General features: G+C 37.7%; 1 protein-coding gene across 2 annotated transcripts in view; it reads left to right on the top strand.

Annotated features, from left to right (window-relative positions):
* CACNA2D1 (calcium voltage-gated channel auxiliary subunit alpha2delta 1) overlaps window positions 1-23,710 on the top strand; it is a 361,672-nt gene that overhangs the window by 318,571 nt on the left and 19,391 nt on the right. For both annotated transcript variants that reach the window (XM_054179081.1, XM_054179082.1), the window contains 13 exons: window positions 5,226-5,287; window positions 12,732-12,808; window positions 14,692-14,752; window positions 16,552-16,649; window positions 17,152-17,236; window positions 17,419-17,481; window positions 18,409-18,512; window positions 19,778-19,864; window positions 20,318-20,385; window positions 21,221-21,259; window positions 22,461-22,532; window positions 23,392-23,544; window positions 23,632-23,684. In XM_054179081.1, the coding sequence (XP_054035056.1) occupies window positions 5,226-5,287; window positions 12,732-12,808; window positions 14,692-14,752; window positions 16,552-16,649; window positions 17,152-17,236; window positions 17,419-17,481; window positions 18,409-18,512; window positions 19,778-19,864; window positions 20,318-20,385; window positions 21,221-21,259; window positions 22,461-22,532; window positions 23,392-23,544; window positions 23,632-23,684 (1,022 nt within the window). The remainder of the gene's footprint in view (window positions 1-5,225; window positions 5,288-12,731; window positions 12,809-14,691; window positions 14,753-16,551; window positions 16,650-17,151; window positions 17,237-17,418; window positions 17,482-18,408; window positions 18,513-19,777; window positions 19,865-20,317; window positions 20,386-21,220; window positions 21,260-22,460; window positions 22,533-23,391; window positions 23,545-23,631; window positions 23,685-23,710) is intronic.

The following is a 23,710-nucleotide window of genomic DNA, read 5'->3' as shown; positions in this document are numbered from 1 at the left end:
TTTCTTGGTTTCTTTGATGCATCATTAATCAGTCAGTTGTTGATGAGGTCTTACATTCTGTTGACCAAGAAATGGACCCAGCCTACTTCTGTGCATGAATACCCAAACAAAGTACTTAGTTTTCTTGCAGAGACGTGTGGGCATGGGTTTGGTAGTTTATGTTGTGGTTGAATGGGAAGAAAATAATGAGAAAAAAATGACATTTGTATGCCATAAATAAAACTATCTGGGATAAGCAAATTCATCTTATATTATGCACTTGTGCTTTCTGAATAGCTTGTTGTGTTCTTTATTTTATTGTCCAAAATGCTAATTCCTACTAAAGATTTTATTTCTAATAAGGCACATTTTCTAGCAATAGGAAATGTGGTATGGTATGGATCTTTGCATGTATGCTCTATTTCTTGGAGATCTCAACAGGAATAAATTATGACTGATGTGCCAAAGGTGCATTTCTCACAGTTGCAATTCTACAACAGCTTTGTAAAGCTTTTACTTGGAATGTAACACAGCTTGAAAAAACAACAAAAACAACAACAAAACCCACCAAAAAACCCCAGAACAATTTAATGACTTATCAGAGGAATATGAAGCACATATAACATCGAGCAGACACTACACCATAACACTATTCAGCAGAATGACTTGAGATCCTGTAGTTATTTTTTCATGTGTAATATTAGCTGCCCTTTCCTGCTCATGTCCTGTTACACTGACATCTCAAAAATAGCTCTGCTGTTTGTACTTAAATGGCAGAATGGTGCAGTGCAGAGATCCTCCTTCTCACAACATATAAGCTACAGAATCTAATCGAGTTAAATTGACAGGAAATCAGGCCTCAGGGTTTAAAAGATTTTTGTTCTGTTAAAATCAGCACATTCCTTGCTCATATTCCATTCAATATGTAATAGATGGTAGCAACTTTTAGACTGCTTTAAATCTTGACCAGATTATAAAAAGTAATGCTCAGTACTGAATAGTTCTCTCACCTCAACTTTGTGTTGAGGGAAGATTATGATTAATCTCATGTTGATATAGAAAAAAAATTAATTTCCTAATCTGATTTTGCTTTAAACATGGCAGAAATTTCCCTGTGTGTGTGAAAATCAGTGGCAATGCACATTACCCTTGCAAGATGAAACTGAGAATGGAGCTGAATTTTTCTGAAACATGTCTCATCCTGTGATTTCACAATATGAAGCTCATGGTCACTTGGTTCCACAAAAGACTTCTGGAAACATATGTAGAATCATCAAATTATAGAACAGCTTGTGTTGGAAGGGACCATGAAAATTCATCTGGTGCACCCTCCTTCAGTAAGCAGGGACATCTTCAATGAGATCAGGTTGCTCAGTGTTCCATCCAACCTGACCCTGAGTGTTTCCAGGCTTGAGGCATCTACCATGTCTCTGGGAAATGACCCTTATTATCATTCTCATTATAAAAAAATCCTTTTTTATATCTAGTCTAAATCTACCCTCAGTTTAAAACCATTACCTAATGAGAAGTTTGTCCCCATCTTTCTTGTAAGCCTCCTTTGAGTATTGAAGGGCTGTAATAAAGTCTTCCCAGAGCCTTCCCTTCTCCAGACTGAGCAACCCTAAGTCTCTCAGCCTTTCCTCACAGGGAAGGTGTTCCATCCCTCTGATCTTTTGTGGCCTTCCCCTAGACCCACTCCAATAAGTCCATCTCTTTCCAGTACTGAGGACTCTAGAACTGGACATCTTATGAACATTCCTCAGTCCCTTAGTATGCACACTGAATCTAACAAAGCATGCTGACTTCCAATAGTGTTATTTAAAAAGAGTGCTAATGAGGACAGGAAGCCATGCTCAAGATCTTCATCCATCAGAGGCATTTTTTATTCCTGTGGTATGGGTGCTGTTGAATAGATTAGAGACTTGACTTGCACGTGTCCACCTGTGAGGAGATAGACTAAAATCTGGGTATTTATTCAAATCCCTTTTAACAAGATTGTGACTTTGTTGCAGAAAGATTGTTATAGTATTTTGTTATACTGCAAAGTCTCTGTAATTTCACTCAGTGTTGGGCTCCATCTTCCTTGTAATACCTTATTCAGAAAGGGTAGAACCTTGTAAATTCTATTCTTGAGTAGGGAACCTAAGCTTCAGTGGGGCAGACAAATATAGCTGTAAATAATCTTAGCTAAAAGATGTTAATTATAATCATATAATCATATAGTCAGCAGAGTAATACTTTCCTACTTTCTCTCTATGAAGATAGTTAATTTAACTCAGACCTCACACATTGTCCAGGTGCAAAACAAGCCCATAAGTTATGGTCTTTGAACCCATGGAGTCCCATGATCTCATTAAACATGCCTACATTCCTCTGTATCTGACTTCATGCTACCTTTCACTTCCCCCCATCTTCTTCTAAAGCAGAGACCAACAGTCCTTCTTCCTTCTGTCAGGACTCTTGTCTGTGCATTCTCACAATACAGCCTTCATCTCATCCCTTCTAAGTAAGGCTTTATAATGCTGCTTTACAGTCTATGGGGAAATCTTGCTGTGTGGCAAAGATGTGCCTTTTTGTGTCGTCTCTGTTGAACGATTGTGAATGAATAGGGCCATGCTGGCCAGGTAGGGCAAGCCACCTCTGCTACCTCACCTATGTCAAGAGCCCTCACCTATGTCAGGAGCCCATCCTGTCTACAAAACAACCAGCCTGTTCCCCTGTTCTGAAGGGAGACTGGATCATTCCTGACCCACTGTGGGAGAGTCCAAGATCCTTCTGGCATCTATGCTGAGGATAAGCTGCTCCTGAAAGGAGGAACTTGCTGGGACATTTTCAAACTTGTTTTAAGGAGTGCCTTTCCAAGCCTACAGGTGAAAAGGGCTCTGACTAGGCAGTTAGAAGAGGGAGAACTAGAAGGTGATAAAAATACAATAGAACCATTGGAGTTATACAAGAAATTGCATTCATGGGAAAGTTATTGAAGAGATCTTAAGCTGCACATTCATTTTTCTGGATGTGGTAAAAAAGACCTGAAGTAGCTGGTCCTGCATCTGTTTGCCTTAAGAGGGAAGTAAAAAATTTACACTGGCAAATGCTGGAGTCAACTACAGCATTGGGCATTGGGGGTGCCAGATTCCAGTTTATTATTGGGATAGAATATCTCAAGTCTTTTGATCTTAGATGTTTTAACTGCCCAGTGAAATTATTTTTCCCCTTACCTTCCCTTGCATCATGGTTCAAGATTTCTTTGTCTATTCAGACCTCTCTGTGAGAAGAAAGGAGCAGCTAGAGATGGTTGGCAATGATGTCTACTTGAAGCCATTATGCCCTCCCAGCTCCAGGCTGCTAGGACCAGAACAAAACTTCTTTAGACCATAAGCCGTGCATGAGCCATGCACCACTTAGGACTTGATAGCTTCTTATATTTTCTCATAAAAGGGTTGATGTGGTCAGTTGCTCTGAACTGACAGTTGCAGTCTCAAGGCTTAAAATTTATGTCCTTTTTGTTTTGCTCTTTGGTTTAAGCATGCATTGCTTTCCTTTTGTATTGCAGCTGGCCCTAGCACTGTCTTGGGAGATGACCTCATACTACAGCATAGAGACTGGATTTGTGGCAAGTGTGGGTGGGGTGTGCTGGAGTCTCCCTAGGCCTAAGGCGCTTTCCAGCTAACAGAAGATGCCATAGGAACAAAAGCATTGCCACATTCAGGCAGCTGGGTGGGCAGTGAAGGGTGAAAGGTGAAAACTGAAGAGTCACAAAAACTGCAGTAACATGTAGTAGGTTCTTTGGCAATGACCACCTGAGCATGAAATTATCTCAGACCACTCAATAATGACATAGTCAAAGGTAAATGGGAGCTGATGTATGAGAAGGTATGATCTGCTCGTTGTCTGGAAAGAGAGGTTTCATTCAATTTGCTTTCAAGCATGTTCACAGGATTTTAATGAGCTCAGTTCTTTTTTTCCTTCCCCTCCACTTTGCCAGCACACAAAAGTGTGCAGCCCATGTCACTGCACCTGGTTTGGAAGAACTGCCAATACTGCCAATAATAGTATAAGCACATTATTAAATATAAACAGACTTGGATGGGAATCTCTTCATCCATATTTTACCTTAAATATATATATATATTATATATATAATATATATATAATATATATTATATTAAATATATATTATATATATATATTAGGGTTTTAGGCACTGATACATGCATGTTTTCTTTCTCCTTAATTGTCTCTTTGATTGTTTTTTCTTTTTCACTATTAAATTATTTATACTGTCATGCTGTTCTGAAAAACAGCATCCAAATGAGAAGTGCTCAAATTATAAATGCAAAAAAAAAAAAAAAAAAGGACACCTCTTTTTCATAACAATAGAGATTTTTCACACTTAGTGTAAATATATACCTGTGGCACTTCTCACCTATGATTGTAATATTGCAATGCAACAGCTGCACGGACTTCCTTGCTGGCATACTTGCAAATCTCTGATTATAAAATAATAATAATATATTGCAGCTGGAATTAAACTGCAGTTTTCAAAGTGGAAAACAGAGTAAAATGATGTCAGCCAGGTTCATTAATTATTAAGTCTAGGGGGAACTGTGAGACTGTGTCTATCCCATTATTAGTCATACAAAAAGAAAATGAATGGTAAATCTTATCCTAATGTATTCAGTTATTTAAAAATAAACATTCACTTCAATGTTAAATTTTTCACAAATTCAAGGCCCTTCTAATAAGATTAGAAACACATGTAAGTTTAGCTCGGAGTGCCTATACAGTCAGAATTGCCGGGCTGTGCCTGTAGGTATGACTCAAAACACATTTAGGCAGTGGTACTGTGACTCTGAAGGACAAATCCTGGGTGGTTCTGTTGTTAGAATTACCAGCAAAGTCTTATTATTTCTGAGGCTTTTTCTTTTCACATTTTAACTGCAAAATGTGCAAAAAGGGGATAAAGCCTTTTAGTAAATTCATACAGAAAAACTGTTGCATAGCCCTAGCTAATCAATTTAAACAGGAAAATGATAGGTCATGTTTGTCTGTTTATATGTAATTTACATATATTCAATAGAAAATCCATAGGTGATTCTGCTGCATAATGTGTTTGGAACATGTTTAAGTAAAGGAGTTGAAGCTCAGCTCATTCTTTTAACAAACTTGCAAAGTATTTTGCAAGAAAAGGTCATGCTTATAGAAACCACAGAGAATAATTTATCTTTTCATCAATCTCTTTGTAGAGATACATTGATAAAGGGAACAGAACATATACATGGACTGCTGTGAATGGCACTGATTACAGGTAACCGATTTCTGTTCGCTGACTTACAGAATCATATAGAATGGTTTGGGTTAGAAAGGAGCTCCAAGGGTCACCTAGTCCAAGCACCCTGCACTGAGGAGGGACATCCTTCCCTAGATCAGGTTGCACAGTGCCTTGCTGAGCTTGACCTTGAATATCTCCAGTGATGGGGCCTCAGCGACCTCCCTGGGCAACCTGTTTCAATGTTCCACCATCCTCATGCTAAAGAACTTACGCCTAACATCCAATCTAAATCTCCTCTGACATCAAACCATTTTCTCTTGTCCTGTCACTGGAGGCCTTTGGAACAATAGAACAAGAGGACACAGTCTCAAGCTGCACCAGGGGAGGTTTAGGTTGGACGTTAGGAAGAAATTCTTCACAGCAAGAGTGATTGTCCACTGGAATGGGCTGCCCAGGGATGTAGTGAAGTCACCTTCACTGGAGGTGTTTAAGAAGAGACTGGATGGGGTGCTTGGTGCCATGGTTTAGTTGATTAGATGGTGTTGGATGGTAGGTTGGACTCGATGCTCTCAAAAGTCTTTTCCAACCTGGTTAATTCAATTCAAGTCTATTCTATTCTCCCTTCAGGTACTGGAAGGCTGCTATTAGGTCTCCCTGGAGCCTTTTATTCTCCAGGCTGAACAACCGCAGCTCCCTCAGCCTTTTCTTATAGCAGAGGTGTTCCAGCCCCTGATCATTTTCATGACCCTCCTCTAGACCTGCCTCACCTTCTTTAGTGTAGTTACTTACCCGTTTCATTTTAAAAATATTTTTAGCATTACATTTTCTGTGCTAAGTCCAAAACATATTGTCTGGTGTCCAGGCCTGCAGGATTTTCTGGATTCCTTTACAGATTTAGAGCTCAGAATTGTTTGCTCTATGCAAGGACTAGAACCAAAGTCTTTCATCCATCTGTTGAGATTTATCACAAGTGTAATTCTGTATGCAAGAAAAACGCATATGTTTTTTATGATTGGTGCTCTGTTTTCCTGTATTGTAATATACTTTGACCTTTAATTGTATACTTTCTCTTAGATTTCTCCTCACACTTTTTTCTTTGCTTTGTCACTCTGTTCTTGTCTTAAAATGCATGTTAAGAAGCAAAATGCTATATTTTAGTCTAAATAAAAATGTGGCATGTTTTTGCAAATATTTTTTAGTTAACATCATTACTTATATCATGACTTTCTCTACCTTCATTTCAGATGTTAGGGGCAAGAATCTCAGTCATCTCTGAAATCCGTATCTGTTTTTGAAATGTTTTAACTAAGTAGCACTGATTCTACTTTGTATGTATCAGAGTATCACAGCATCACAGTACATTAGCGGTTGGAAGGGACCTCAAGAGATCATTGGGTCCAACCCCCCTGACAAAACAGGATCACTTAGGGTAGTCTGTACAGGGATGCCTCTGAACAGGTTTTGAATATGTCCAGAGAAGGACACTCCACAACATCTCTGGGCAGCCTGTTCCAGTGCTCCATCACCCTCACTGTAAAAATGTTTCTCCTCATTTTGAGGTGAAATCTATGTTGAAGATTGAACCCATTGTTCTAAAAATTATTTGATGAATGACAGCAGGAACAAATGAAGTAATGGGTAAGAACACATCCCACCTTGAATGCAGCTGTGGTGTGTATATTATTTCAACCTCATTTAACCACAGAGCTTTGTAATATTAGAAGGAATGTAGAAACTTGCTATTATCCAAAACAAATTAAGGTTTACCAAGTGCCAGAAAAGCTAAAATACTGGAGATCAAAACTAGATGGAAAAATACTGAGTCAATTTTTTTACCAAAACACTACTTTTATTATAATGAATTACACTAGTCCTCAACCAAGCTCACTCCCATTTTCTGTTATCCCCTGCAGAGATGTACAACCAATGAGAATGCAAACATTAATTTGTATGTACAACTAAAAAAATAACTTTTAACAAGAGAATGCAAATGTAGGATCTGTTATTCAGCATCTTATTTTTCTGTTGAACTTTCTCTGTCTTAATACTCTGCAAGAAAAGAAACTTTTATCAGATTATGCTATTGAGAAATCAGTTAAAAAAAAATGCATTTAATTTATTTGACTTCTTAAGTCTTTCTGAGCTCCCTGGCATGAGATACAGCAATAAATCCATGGACTCACATTACATAAAACCTATTAAACATAAAATTATAAATTTTAATTAGCAATTTCTGCTAGCAGTAACTGCTAATGACAGGTATACTGCTACTGATTTCCCTAGAGGAGAATTGCTGAATATTTAGTGATAGCCTTCTACTAATCTCACTTACATTCTGTTTAAATGGCAAATGTATCATTGAAGGTCATCTCTTTTATGGCTCAATTGTACAACATTTGAAATGTTAATTTCTGCAGCTATCCATTAGAAACCTTTGCAGTTACATAGTGATGAAATCCAAGTGCAGAAATTAAGAATATGACGTGGGAGATGATGATACCTCAAACCTCTTGTTCTTGTACCTTTCTAGAACTGTGTGGTAGGTTGAGAGAGGGCTTAGCTCTCCCTCCTCCACAGAGTAAGAAACCACAGCTAACTCAGTCGAAGAGCAAAGCTATATATTTACAAGCATATATGGAAAGCAGGTTATATATAACACAATATATACAGGTATTTACAATATATACACAGAAATATACAGCAAAGAGAAATAACACAACAAAAATCCCTCCCCGAGGGAGGGATCCCCTCCTTGGAACCCCCTCTCTCCCCCCCCTACCTCCCTTTTTCCCCAAAAAGGGGTTAGAGAGAGAGAAAGGCAAGTTATTAAGGAAAAGAGTTGTTAGTAAGCGTCAAAAGCCTATGCAGGATTAATGTTTGCTTATCTGAAGGCCAACTCCAGCAGTTCGCAGAAGAAGCAGGCAGGGAGAACAGGCTGAAACCTCCAACTCCCCCAACTCCCAAACCGAACTGAACTGAGGAAAAAAAAAAAAAAAAATTCCAACTGCTCCACAATCTAAAGCTGAATTTTTGTTTATCAACCAATGAAATTCATTTAGAATATCAGAACGTTTTGGTTCTAGTACCGAAAATGTTAGCCAGTGTGTTCCAGCAGTGTTTGTTCTTAAAGGCACAGCCTCAAATGACCACAAACAGCTCTTCTCATGTGCATTGAACTTACTTGCAAAGCCCTATGTATTTTTAACAGAAACTAACATAATCTCAAAGAAAATACATTGCAAATGCTTTGTGACTCTGAAAATATTATTACACAATGATGTTCAGAGATTTTTAATGGTGACTGGCTGGGGACACAGTCTCAAGCTGTGCCAGAGGAGGTTTAGACTGGATGTGAGGAAGTTCTTCATAGAGACAGAGATTGGCCATTGGAATGTGCTGCCTGGGGAGATGGTGGAGTTGCCATCATTGGAGGTGTTTAGGATGAGATTTTATGGGGTGCTTGGTGCCATGGTTTAGTTGGTTAGATGGTGCTGGGTTGGACTCACTGATCTCTGAGGTCTTTTCTAACCTGGTTAATTCTATTCTATCTTTCAAGGGGAAAAAAAAAGATATTACAGTAGACACAAGAGAATTTATTTGCATGTACTTCAGTGTGTTTGGAAGCAAATCTGGCCATTAACAAACACCTCTCACAGAATCAGGGAGTGGTAGGGTTTGGAAAGGACCTCTGAAGATCATCTAGCCCAACTCTCCTGGAGTATCCTTCCTGCCCCTTTTCTGAATCAAAACTTATTGAGCCAAGCTGCAAAGTTCAGCATGGATTATGGAGTTTTCTTTCTAGAATCACATAGTTTAATATATTGGTAAGACAACTTGTCTTTGAGTTCTGACTTTACTTCAGAGTTTCCACTACATACACTTCAGACAAGGGACTGACATTTGCTGAGCAGTAGTATTGAAAGAGCCAAACCCTTCCCCTAAACTCAGTGGGATTTTAAATGGTTCTTATGCCAATGATTTTTATTCACTCATCATTTCACTTCTTGTGGCAACATACAGAAGAGCTTGTCTTCAGAATAAGGTAGCTTCAAATCCAAAATCCACCAGTCCATCATAGCTGCTATATATATGTATATATATCTCCATTAAAGATGCTGACTTGGTCTAGTGGAAGGTCTCCCTGCCTGTGGCAAGGGAATTGGAACCAGATTCTAGAGGCATAGTATTACCAGAGTTGGAGGGGGCCTCTAAAGGTCATCTAGTTTAACCCCCCTGGCTCCCCCACCACCCCTCTTCATCTTCCCAAAGCAGCTCCTGTTCCCCCCACACCATCCTCCCCCCTGCCTAAACAGCTCCTGCCCCTGCTCCACCACCACCATTGGTGCACCCACACCAGAGCAAGGGCAAGAGCTTCAACCAGCCAAGATACCACCCAGAGGAGCTCAGCCCTAGCCAGCATCCATGGATGCTATTAGAGGAGTTATCAATGTTGGCCCTAACAACCGGGGGGCCACCAGGCCCCCCGGCCTTTGTAGTCACCACCACCATCACCCAGTGTGCACCAGGGGCACTCACCAGAGATGAGAGGAAGATCCTCAGCCCAGATGGGCTCAGCTTAGGGCTGCTGCCCTTCCTGGGGGGATTATAAATGGCAGTGGGTGGGGAGGGCAAAGTGGTCACACCTGGAGTGGGAGGTCACCTCCAAGTCTCCTCCTCTCCAATCAAAGAGCCCTCAGCCTCTCCTTATAGGGAAGATGTTCCACTGCCTTCATCACCTTTAGCAAATGAAGCAATCATTTACCCAAGAAATAAAACCAAGATGCTTTTGCCCTTCTCTGGATTTTTCCTCTGTGCTCACTGGGAGGCGAGCCTCAAAAGGTTTAATTATGGATGGGAATTGGGAACTGGGAACTTGTGATTGATTTTATCAATGCTCAGGTAGTATTTAACAGCAGCATGAGTCCATTCAAACTCCTCTTTTCCAATCAGTTATTGGTGCAAATTGTAAATCTATCAGCTATTGATCTTTGCATTTCGATCCCAGAGTTTGTTCCAGTTGCAAATGGAACTTGGAAGAGAGCAGCTGCAAGACATTAACTTAAGAATACTACGACTATTAGTCTCTAATTGTACATTTCTGGACCACTCTGAGTCTTGAATCATTAAGTTTTAACCAAGCTGTCTGGAAAAACATTAAAGATTTAACAGATTAGACACTAAGGAACAATGTACTCAGAGTTTAATTTTAACTCTCCTACTCTGGTCCTCATCCTTACTGCTCTGTGTTGCTTCTTCCTACTATAAAACTTGGAATTTATTATGAGAACCATAGAATTTAATTAATCTGATTCTAACAATGCTACTTTATAACAATAAATAATGAATGCGGGTGGGGGGGGGGAACTCCCAACACCTAAATCTGAGCAGATAAAAGTACACTGGAGAGCAAAAGTGAAGAAATTCACAGAGTCACAGAATGTTAGGGGCTGGAAGGGAACTCAAAAGTTCATCTGGTCCACTCCCCCTGCCAGAGCAGGGTCAGCCAGGGCAGGTCACACAGGAATGCATCCAGGAGTGTCTTGAATATCTCCAGAGAGGGATTCCACAACCCCCCTGGGCAGCCTGTCACCCTCACTGTGGAAAAATTCTCACTCTTGTTTCCATGGAACTTCCTCTGCCTCAACTTCCATCAATGCCCCTTGTGCTGGCATTGGGCATCACCCAGCAGGGCCTGGCTCCAGCCTCTGGGCACTCACTCATGTGACCATTTATCAGCATGAATGAGGCCACCCCTCAGACTTCTCTTCTCCAAGCTAAGAGTCCCAGCTCCTTCAATCTCTCCTCGTAAGGAAGATGTTCCAATGCCTGCAGCATCTTTGTGGCTCTGTGCTGGACCCTTTCAAGCAGTTCCCTGAGGTCCTGCCTGAACTGAGGGGCCCAGAACTGGACAGAATATTCCAGATGTGGGCTCACCAGGGCAGAGTAGAGGGGGAGGAGAATCTCTCTCAACCTAACCGTTGTTCTAATCCACCCCAGAATGGTCTTGGCCACAAGAGTACATCGCTGGCTCGTGGTCAAACTCCCATCCACTGGGACTCCCAAATTCACTAATGAACTAGGCAGCTGGAGTTTAATTACCATCTGAGTGCCAAAAAATAACGGGAATCATTATGCCAGCATAACCCACCACACTCAAAGGACAGTGTTATGGAGCTATCCAGGGGGATTGTGAGAGGTACAAACATCACAGAACTCAGAACAGCATGTGCCAAACCTCCTGGAGCGGCAGCGCTGCTAAGCTCCCCTGTTAGATATTAGGCAACAGGTTGGGCTTGATGATCTCTGAGGTCTTTTCCAACCTTATTGCTTCTATGATTCTATGAAGACTTGAAGAAAATATGTTGCTGTTGTTTTCTTTATCTTCCCGATATGGGCACCATTGGGTGGTGAATGAAGGCATAAACCTTGTTGCCATATAGCAATGAGATTCCAGAAATGCAAAGGGCAGAGAATATCAGAAATCCTCCCATAAGTCCTTTATTGCTGTGTTGTAGAATCCCCAACATTACAGGGTCTTAGAGTCCCACTTAACAGCAGAAGTCCTGGAATCCCTTAACAGACAAAGCAGTTAACAGAAGTCCTGAGCATATCCCTTGCAGTATCCCACACTAAAGCCCTTGCCAGACAAAGTAGTGAACTAACAGAAGCAGAAGTCCCTAGCAGCCCTAACTGAAGATCCCTAACTGAAGGGTCTATTGCTCAGTGTGGCTGTTTTTTATACTCTTAATTATAAATCCCTTGACTATTAAAATCCAACCACATACCTAAGCTAAAATATTTTCCCAATAAGAGATGCCAGCACATCCAGGAGGTGGCTTCTGCAGTGAGTTCCAATCAAAGGGTGCCAATGAGAGGATGTTGTTCTTTGCTCACGTGGAATGTTACTGTTTTGCACTATGCAGCTAAGGAATTGGTCAGCTACTCTACACATGCATTCCACACGTGTCCAGCAGCTGCCCTCAGAACAGTGGCTGCCACATTTTGTATCTTGAATATAATGTGAATTAAAGTTTGACAGATACCCTTCCTAATCAATACCTCTAGCTGTTTTATTAGTAAAAGGAGACTGTCATATGATGCATGAAGATCAGTACATGCTACTTAAAGGCAATCAGTGATCATTTTTGTGTGTTACTTTGGGATGCTGTGTGAGTACAAGATAGATATAAGAAATATTTTATTATTTACAATTATTTGAAAATTCCTTGCTTATCCATTAAAAATTGCATTTATGCTTGAAAGTGTAAATAAGAATGAACACAGAGAACTTCAGGACCAGCATGAACCTACTTGTGAAAGCAGGTTTTAGAGAGTGTGAGGATGGTATGTCAGTACATAATTGTCATGTCTCATGATTCAAGTTCCTAACCTGTTAATTGCTTGCAAAACACACAGAAGCTGAAATTGGAAAACTGCTCCAAATAATGTAATTGCTTTATTTCTCTAATTTCTATTGCAGTTTGGCATTGGTGTTACCATCATACAGCTTTTATTATATTAAAGCCAAAATTGATGAACCAATAACACAAGCCAGATGTAAGTACTGTGAAAGTTCCCTGGTTTTGTCCTGTGTCTCAGGATCACTTTTAAAAAAGCAGTGTTTAAAATTCATAAATTGTGTGGAATTCACTGATGTTATCATGATGTACCCAAAATCTGCAGCAATGATTCCAACTCATTGTACCACCCAAGGTACAAGAAATATTCTATAAAGATAGAATATGTGCAGGTTCCCCAGTTCCACTGATGATCCCTTCCCCCTTGCTCTGTGCCTGTAGAATCATTGCTTTGTGTATCCTCTGTTGCTGTCATTTTAAGGGTCTGGATACTATTTTTTTTTTTAATTCTATTAGCTAAATGCTGTGATACAGACTATAATAGTAAAGCATTTTGGGGGTAATTTTTACAGTAGTTACAGTGCAATATTTATCAAATTACCTTTGCTGCCCATAGCGATAGATGAATCTGAAAGCGCTTGCAGCTGAATTTTTGTTTTGCATTTTACAAGTAGTTTTAGAGGATGTTTGCAATGTATTTTTGGATTAGACTAATTTCAAGCCATTTACAGATTCTGGAGAGATAAGTGGAAATGATACTTGTGAGTATTCAAATGCTTTTTATTTATTAGATGTAGCTTAACTGCAGTCTAGCTAGTAGACAAAATAGAATCCATCACATCCTTTTAACTTTATCCAAGTGTTACAATAAACTTGAACAAATACGCAGTTAAATTTAAACCACTCTGAATCTCTCTGACAAGCACAGTATAGCAAAAAAGTTGGTTAGCATTATATCACTGTTCTCTGCCATCATCTCTTGCATATGAAGTAGAATAATAATCAGTAATTTATTTTGTAACTTTGTCAAACAGTAAGTAGTTTAAAATTAAAGTTTTAGTGAGTGAATATGATTCTCTTGATCAATTACATCATCTGGTTTTGCACTTACATCCATGCAACTTGCAAAACGGACCCTTGAAATAGCCACAGTATATAGAAGGTACTTGAGAATTAATTGAGAAGGATGTGTTCTTCAGTCTTCAAAGATGTTTGTCTTTTTTTCCAGCCTATAGTTGTATGTAAAATGAACCTTTGATCTATCTATGCACAATATTTTTATTCAAGGGGCTGTTTGAATAAAATATTGGTTTGTGACCCCTTTTGCTTTACCCTGTTTTTTTCTGTTTCCCTGCTTTCTCTTTCTGATGGATAGTGGCAATCAAAAAGGGCAAGTATATTCTTGTTGCTCAATTTCCTTCTGTTTACTGCAGTTGATACTTTTCACTTATATTTCTATTCCTACTGGATATTATCCTCTGTATTCCTCATCTCAGGTTTTTTTCCCATGTTCATTGGGTACCATTGCAATAGAAAGGAACAAAAATGAAAAAATAAAAGGGTGTAAAATGTTTTTGTGTTTTCATGCACATTTCAGTATGTTGCTAATCTCTAATCCTTTGTCTGGTCCTATCAATGATACCAGCTTTTAAAGCCAGTATTGTTAGTGGCATTGGAACTGATGTTTACATGGATGAGGCTATTAAACTTTCATTTCAGAAAACAGTAGAAACATTTTCCTAAATCTTCTAACAACATGGTGTCCCAAATATTTCTTTGTGTCAAATTGTAATTCTAATGAAGACATCTCCTATATTTTTATGTTTTCATGCTAATGAAATATCTTCTCTAAGTAAGTTTTTAGATACCTTATTGCTAACTATGTGTTTTATATAATAAGTAATTTCTCTTGTACTGGGAAATACTGAGAAGCATACAGTATATTAGTAGGAAACTGTCTCAGAATAAAAATTTCTTTCTGAATTCATAGATGCATGCAAAAGCTAGTCAAAAATTCTGAGAAGAAAAATGATGGTAAAAAACCCAGTTTGCTTACTTGGTGTTTGCTCTTCACCTTTGTAGATTCAGAGACACTGAAGCTTGATCATTTTGATGAAGCTGGCTATACATTTATAGCACCAAGGTTGGTTAATTTCCCATTAATAAGTATTATCTCAGCAAAATATAGGCAATTGATAAGATTAATGGTATTTGCAAAATACTGACTTGACTAATGAAGTTTTATGTTGGTAAAATGAATATTAAGTAAATTAGAAGTTATTAATTTACGCTCATATTTTAGAAGATCGGTCTTCTTGCTCAAGTGTAAATATGTTTATGTGTATGTTTATATTAATCAAGGAAAGCTCCAAAATCTGATATAGATATTTTCATGGAAATCTTACACATCTTTTCATTTCTCATGATCCTGACTTTTAAGATTTTACAACTTTGTACTTTAGCTTCTCATTTGTAAAATAGATACCCTAATACTAACCTCAAGTCATTATCCAACTTCAAGATAAAGCTCTCTGTCACTTAAGGATAAATTAATTTTTTATTTACTGAACATAAAAAATAACGGAGTAATTGAAAACTGATCAAATAAATTCATTAATTCCCATTTTTTTTAATGTGAAATTTTGTAGTCATCATTGCCCTTGTAAATGCATACTTGCAAGGACAACATGGTGTGTTAAATAGTTCTTAAAAATTAAGTTCCTTTAAAAGATAATGCTTTAAAATGAAATGCTATACCATCACAATCAGTTAAGGACTGTTGTGTTTCTTACTTATTTTATAAATTACTGTATCCTTTTAAATTTTCCTTAATAGCTTTATTTCAGTTAATAGATTGATTCATATGCAGAACACAGATGTCTGTCTTTGAATGTATTCTCAACTTAACAGTTTAATTGAATTTTTCTGAAGGACCGAAGTTATTGATAATCAGTTGTACCAATTAGCAGTTACCAGCAAGTCCCTAGCTGTTGGCTTGATCTACATGAACAAAGCCTGTTTGATACAGAGCAGCTCTGTTTAAATGTGAATGTTGGTACAGCAAGGCAAATTCTGCCTCTAGTCATCGAGGATCATGGTAAAGTAAATGGTAATAAGATACCCTATTGATATGAAATACTTAACAGACTTCTTTTGTTCATAAAATTAATTTAATATAAAAAGCTCATTTTAAAAAACGGGCTCCCTTTTGTAGTACTGAATCCTTTCTGCCTTTTAATTAAAGTTGTTTAATGCCACTCACCATCTAATAGTTGTCTTCCAAATGCCCAGTGGCTTTTATTGTGCTTGCTTGCATTCAGTGACTTGCCCAATGATCTATTCCTTTATTTTATTACATTATGTAAAGGACAGCAGCTTAATGTTTCTCTATTTTGCATATGTCAAAACAAAATATGTTTATATGCTCATTTGGTATGTACCCTTTTAAAATTGCCTTTAAGGCTTTTCAGAGTATAGGACCTGAAATAAATCCAGCCTTAGCTGAGCATGAAGTGGCTGTGTTTTAATCAGCAGTATATGTACTTTCCATTGCAATTAAAGCCAGGAGTAATCTAAATTCACTGAGTATTTTCTTGTTTAGTTTACAGACTCTATGATCTTCTCATTTCAAAGCCTGCACTATTTCTGAGCAATTTTTTCTGGGAATCTATGCCATATAGGAATTTTCCTGTAATTCAGATTTAGGCAGACACTTGAACACTTTATTTCCTGTACATGCCTGAAATATTCAATATAGTCAAAATTCAATATTGGCCATGGTAGTCAGTTTGTGTAGTAGTGCCAGCCACATCATTATAGTAACACAGTTCTGCCTGGACTTTAAAACTGCTAAGCCATATTTATGTACTTCAGTAACAAAGGAGAGAAATCTGAGAAAACTGAGGGATTTTGTTTGTTGTTTTGTTTTGTTTTGTTTTCCAGAGAATACTGTAATGATGTAAAAAAATCAGAAAACAACACTGAGTTTCTGTTAAATTTCAATGAATTTATCGACAGAAACACTCCAAGCAGTCCATCATGTAAGTATCCTTCTCACTTCACTTTTTTTTTTTTTTTTCACTTTGGAAATTATTTATAAATAAGAAATAGTCAGGATCAGAAATGTTATGCCAAAATCACGTGCTTTTGGTTTTTGTCTTCATTATGTTGGGATTTTCTGCCCAAGGTAGAGTTTTTTCACAATTCCTCTTAGCATTCTGTCCTAGCAGCAAATAACTGCTGGTTGAGACCCTGTCCCTGGAGGTGTTTAAGACCAGGCTGGATGAGGCTCTGGCCAGCCTGATCTAGTGTGGGGTGTCCCTGCCCATTGCAGGGGGGTTGGAACTAGATGATCTTTGTGGTCCCTTCCAACCCTGACTGATACTACTATGATACTACTACGATACCACAATTTAGAGTTAGTATGTCCACTAAAAAAAGCACAATTTTGTGGCTGTATCATTTTAAATCAGAATTTCATTTTAGTCATTTAATGCAACTCCATGTCATGATTTCAGATAAATCTCTACACTCTTTTGATAGGTAATACTGATATGGTCATTAGAGTTTTGCTGGATGCAGGATTTACAAATGAACTTGCCCAAAATTATTGGAGTAAACTGTCTCTGTAAGTATTTTTTTATGCATTTCACACTTTGGTAATAAAATACTATATGTGTGTGTGTGCATATTCAGATACACAGTTAATATTTACACAGGATAGGTATTTAGATATTTAGATAGTCTCAACATGGGAATTTGTGAGAGTTGCAGTCAGTTTTCATTTTAAATCTTATTTTTTGTTCACAGTGATGGTGTTGTTGCACAATTCGTTGTTACAGATGGTGGAATTACTAGAGTATTCCCAAAAAGGTAACAGTATAATCTGGTCATTTTGAAACTTGAATGTTAAATAATGGATTTATTGAATGAGAAACAACTTTTCCTCCAGTCTAATTGTTTTGCTTCAATTCTAAGTGTGTCTGATCTGTAACATTATTTCTGTAGCAGGCCCTTGTATTCCAAGGTTCTAGTCATTTTATAGTAACAGCAAAAGCAGTACCCTTGTAGTAGTATTGGGGCCATGGTAATCCCTAATTGCTCCTAAGAGCTCAATTGTTTGTCAGGCTGGTAGATTGCAAATACTGTAAAGTGGTAGACTTTGGTTTTCTTTTCTGGACTTATAAGAGCAGATCGATTAGTTCAGGGACTTGAATATAGGATTACCAGAGGGCAAAAAGGGCATGAGAAAGTGATCATATAATAAAGTAGACATCTCTATCTGCGACTGAGAACAATGAGGGCACCATACCAGTAAATGGCAGATCAGACTTTTATCTTAGGTTTTTCTGTGTTTCCCCAAAATGGGAAAGTTACAATGAATTTTACTCCCCAAATCAGTTCCTTTTGTGTTTTGATGTTATGAGTGATATAAAATTTTGGAATAATTTCTGAAGACATACCATGTGCTAGAAAGATTTGTTTATTTTTTTTGTAGCAAGCACTGTTGCAGTTGCATTTGTCTCAACATATCTAAGAATGGTGAGACAAGATCTGTGTTATCCCAAGAATACTGCTTTCTTTTTTTATTATTCCAAAGGGGCTTTTTTTAATAATTACACCTGGCAGTTAACCAGTGAAAACTGACAAAGTCTGAAGACTATATGAATTAATCTCACATTAGTTTCAAATGAATAATAAAACCCATGAAAAACATAAATAAACCCCCCAAACCCTGAAGCACAGCCTTAATGGGACTCTAACTATCTCTTTTTGATCACTTTTTTTTTTTTTTATTAGGGCAGGAGAAGATTGGTTGGAAAACGCTGAAACTTATGAAGTCAGCTTCTACAAACGGAGTTTAGATAACGACAACTATATTTTCACAGCTCCATACTACAACAGTAAGTCATCACAGGTGTGGAATGTCAGAGCTAGCTAGTTCAATGTAAGTGTACTTGTGGAAGTTTCCCATACCAGTTGAGGTCAATCACAAAAGATGCAAGTAGGACACAATTTAGGAAAAAATATTGGGATTTTTCCCATTATTAAGGAAAAGGTAACTGGGAGAGCACTAAACAAGGGACATCATAACTTGTCATTGATTTTGGTCTCCCTGTATCCTCAGAATTAATAAGACTGAAAGGATGCAGATTACTGATGTTCATTTTTTACACTGAAACACTGTTGTACAGATGTGCTTTGGCAGAATGATTTTAAAAGTAAATGAAAGAAAATTGCACTCAGGGACAATAATGCTACCTAAACATAGCAATATTTGAGCTGAGTTCTGTATACCTCCTCAGCACCAAACCTACCAAAGGTCCAGAGTCCACAATTCTGTCCACTGCATCACTGCTTAATTTAAACCATGCCTTTGAATTCTATGTCAAATGCTGTTATTCACCAAAAAAAGTTTGTCTGAAAATACGGTGATATTTTAAACCTTTATACGCACAATATTAGGTGCTCATTACTGATGAGAGCAGCATTAACCTTGCCAAGCTCATCTAAAAGCAGATGCTACCACAACTGACATATTCCTCCCTCAAACATATGGTATCTTTTATTACTGTTATTTCATACTTATTTATTGCATCTTTTCTCAATAAAATATTAACAAGGTAATTAATTAAATTCCCTGAAGCCTCTGTTGTTCCTCAAAGAGCTCCAGGGAATATACTTTTGACTTGGTTTTTCATACTAAGTAGTGTTGAAAACAGGCTGAGCTCTGTCAGAGAAGTAATTGTTGGTTAGTGAGTGGTGTCAGTGTACCCTGCATTGAAAAATACGCAGATGACAGCGGGATAAAATCTTTGGCACTGATCCGGGTTTTAACAGAGCTGCTCACATGTGTAAAGCTATTCATAGCTCTGTTCACAGGAAAAAAAAAAAAAAAAGGTATCCCCCCCCCAAAAGGATATGATAACCTTATGAGACAGTGAAACCATGTAAAAAACTTTGAAGAAACAAATGCAAGAGGTGTTAGTGATCTGAACAATGACAGGTGATAAATGCATAATGTAAGTGGCTCAGTGTTTTTTTAATCAGGATTTTTTTTTTTAGTCATTCTGGGTATTTGAACAATCATTGCTTTTAGTTTCAGAGGAATAGGCTTTTATATATAACTGATTTTTTTTTTTTTTCCTTCCTTCTTCCATATTCTCAGAAAGTGGTGCCAATAGCTATGAAACAGGAATTATGGTAAGCAAGGCTGTGGAAATAACGATTAATGGGAAGCTTCTGAAGCCAGCAGGTAAGATAGAATTGTGCTGAAACTCTAAACACATTAGTTAGTTGTTTGTTACTCAACTGTGAATTAGAAATTTAACTGAGCCTGCAAAGGAACTAATTTTATATAACATTCTTTCATGCAAAGCTGTTTTAATCATGCCAGTGGAAATCAAACCAATGATCTGATTGTGTTTGAATAAGAATGATTAAATTTTCAGTCTTACAAAGGATGTTGGTGGTCAGGCAACTGAGCGAAACTCGTATTTTATCCTTTTCCAGTTTAATAATTTAGATACTACTATAATATTTCCCTGTTTGGCTTTGTTGGGTTTTTCTTTGTTTTTGTTTTTGTTTTGTTTTGTTTTGTTTTTGTGGAGGGTTGGGATTGTTTGGTTTATTTGGGATTTTTTATGATTATACAGTTATCTTTTTACAATTCATTTTATTATAAAAGACTTTAATGTATTTTTGTTAGTTGTTGGAATAAAGATTGATGCAACCAGCTGGATGGAAAATTTCACAAAAACCACAATCAAGAGCCTGGTAAGCAATTGACCAAGTCTTTATTTGAACTTTATTTGCATTTCTCAAAGTTTCAGATGCAATTAGGTCTAATAGCTTTTTGTGTCAGTCACACCGCTACGTAGTTGCCAAGTAATTGTGGTATTTAAATGATCCAAATGCACAAAATAAATCTATGTGGAAATAGACTGCATTTTGTACTTGTCTTACTTTCATAATTATAGAACATAAATAATGACAAAGAAAAATTACATATTCCAGTCAGTAGGCTCCTTACTAGGATTAGGCTGTAGCAGTGAATAAAGTCTGCAAAAGAACTGGTGAATCTATTAATAGCAAACAGTAAAAGTTTTATATTTCAACCAACATCACAGCTATAAAAAAATATAAAATCTGACTGGAGATGGTGGGATGTACTTCCTTTATCATGTGAGATTCTCATGATTTGAGACTTTTGGTTAAAAAGATATTTGGCAGCATATTTTTAGGCTTTCTTTCTATACCCCAAACACAAGGAAATGTAGAATTTCTTTCTCTTTTGCTTTCTACTCACAACACTGACATTCTGACAAGTTCTCCAAACTACTTCTTTCTAATATATTGAGTATATTTTAAAAAAGAGATGCAGCAGAGACCTCATTAAAGACAGTAGATAGAGATTGTGGTATTGATAATTATGGAATGCAAGCTGTTCATGGAGATATTTGTGAGAAAGGATACTCAAAAGGAACATAAATTAATATACAGGAATTGAAAATCAAGTAACTTTTTCTTGTCTTGATTGATCAATGTCACTGCAAGATACAGTTTTTTTGGAAGCATCTTTGTGAATATTACTGTCTTTCTGTTTTTTTAGTGCAACAGTGAAATCTGTGGCTGTGAGAGGAACAGTATGGTAAGAATATGTTGAGTTTATGAATGTCAGATGAGGAAAATACACTCATTCTTTCTAGATTTATCTGCAACAATTCTATCTTAATTATTTGAGTTTTAATTTTACATAAAATTTGGCTCTTGACAAAGAGATTAAGATTAGGAGAGTAAGGGGAGGATAAAACTCAGGTGAAGTAGTTGCAAGAATCACTGCAATGAGGTTATGAGAGCTATGGTGAAGAAAAAAAGTAGAGCAAGAGCAATAGAGAATGATGCAAAGAAAAATGTGAGAAAAATGTAACAGTAATTTTCATAACAAGAGGAAAATCCTGCTGGAAGGTAATAATTTAAAATTAAATCTGAGAGAAAGTCCACTAGATGTACCTTAGACAAGGGTAAATGCAAACTGAAAAGCACCAGAGTATGTGATGTGCCCTTCAACAGTCATCATCCCTGCTCACAGCCCATTCAGGATTTGGGATCCTGTATCTCTGCTGTTACTCAAGGGAGCACAGCTCCAGGGGCCATCATAGTATCATATTCTGCCATGTGCTTAAAAGCTTTTTCTGCTCAGGTTTTCTGTGAGTTCTTTTGTGGAATGTGAACATGATTAAATGCAAGAATTACAGCAAAAAGAGTGCTCTGGGAGGTTATCAATTTGGCCTCACTGATATCTCTGCAATCTTTGACTACAAGGATCTTTTACAAAGTACAAAACACAGGGAACCAGTAGGCTTCCCGATCCTGCACCTGACACCTGGGAGAAACCCACTACAATCCTTTCTGAGTGGCAATAATCATGACAAGCAAGCTGGGAGCCTGCCCTTGGAATTTTTACCAGTAAAAGCTGCAAATGGAAGAGGCCTTTAAGCATGGCTGATTCACACCAGAAGTTGTAGCTGCTTGCTATGAGCTGGAATTCAGTTGTAATCAGATTTAATAAGGATATACACTCTTAAAACTTACAAAGTATTGAGCAAAAAAGAATTTACAGAACAACTTGTATGAAATTAAGGCACAAGTGATCTTTTGATGTGTACAAACTTTCATAAGATTGATAATGCTACTTACAGCTTAGTATTTGCCCTGGGTTATATGGTTGTGATTTAGTCTGATTTGAAAATAGTTCTGAAGTGCTGGATAAAAAAGAATGCATTGCAGAATGTTCTCATGATGAATCCTTGCTGCAAAAGATATTTTACTTTCTTACTTTCTTACAATAGCATGTGGACTGTGTTATCCTTGACGATGGTGGATTTCTTTTGATGTCAAATCGAGATGAATATACACAACAGGTACATGTGAAAACTTCAAAAACAACAGGAATAAGTTTTCAGAGACAAAACCAACATATTACTCTCAGCTTACCCTGAGACTAACATTTCCAAATAAAAAATTTTGCCCTATCAGAAATTCCAGTTATTTTGTTAGCTCTTTACACAGTCTTATTTATGTTTCAAGATGCAGGTTTCATTCTTTGTGCCTTAAGCTGATAGGCTGCCAATGGTGGTGTCAGGTAGTACGGCATCCACACAGCTTCTTTCTCACATTCCTCTTGCTGTTCCGTAAAGAGGACAATGAAGGGAGGGGAACATCTCCCTTCTGAGAAAAGGCTGTGGGGGCTGGGTCTCTTCAGCTTGGAGGAGGCTGAGGGGTGACCTCATTCATGTTTATAAAGATGTGAAGGACAGTATTGTGAGGATGGAGCCAGGCTCTCCTCAGTGATGTCCAATGATAGGACAAGGGTCAACAAGTGTAAGCTGGAGCATGGGAGGTTCCACATGAGATAGCACAGAAGCAGGCTGCCCAGAGAGGTTGTGGAGTCTTCTTCTCTGGAGACATTCAAAACCCACCTGGATGCATTCCTCTGTGACCTACTCTAGTTGACCCTATTCTGTCAGGAGGGGTTAGACTCAATGGTCATTTGATTCTATGATTATAGATGGATACATTTAACAATTAACACCTATCTGGAACTATCCGACTCTCTTTTGCTAAACAGTCAAACAAACAGATACATAAGCAGCACAACTGGATGTGTTATGTAAAGGGAAAAATAGTGTGTAGGGGGAAACAGTCAGTTTTATTCAATTTTTTTTAATGTGAAAATACATGAAGTACTTTAACTTACCTCTGTATATTCTCCTTCATCAGATTGGAAGATTCTTTGGTGAAATTGATCCTGGCCTGATGCGAAACCTGATTAACATGTCCCTGTATGCCTTTAACAAGTCGTATGACTATCAATCAGTCTGTGATCCTGAAGAAGAACCAAAGCAAGGAGCTGGACTTCGTTCTGCTTATGTGGTTTGTAGTCCCGTGTGTGGTGACATTCCCTTAAAAGTCTGCACATGTTTATATAAATAACATGATCTCTGTTGTTTATTTTCTCAGCCTACAATAACAGATATTTTGCATCTAGGATGGTGGGCTTCGGCAGCTGCCTGGTAAGTACAAGTGTGTAGGAAATCTG

The sequence above is a fragment of the Dryobates pubescens genome, chromosome Z, assembly GCF_014839835.1.
Source record: "Dryobates pubescens isolate bDryPub1 chromosome Z, bDryPub1.pri, whole genome shotgun sequence".
In the NCBI taxonomy this organism is placed as follows: domain Eukaryota; kingdom Metazoa; phylum Chordata; class Aves; order Piciformes; family Picidae; genus Dryobates; species Dryobates pubescens.
This window is presented reverse-complemented; position numbering and strand designations above follow the sequence as displayed.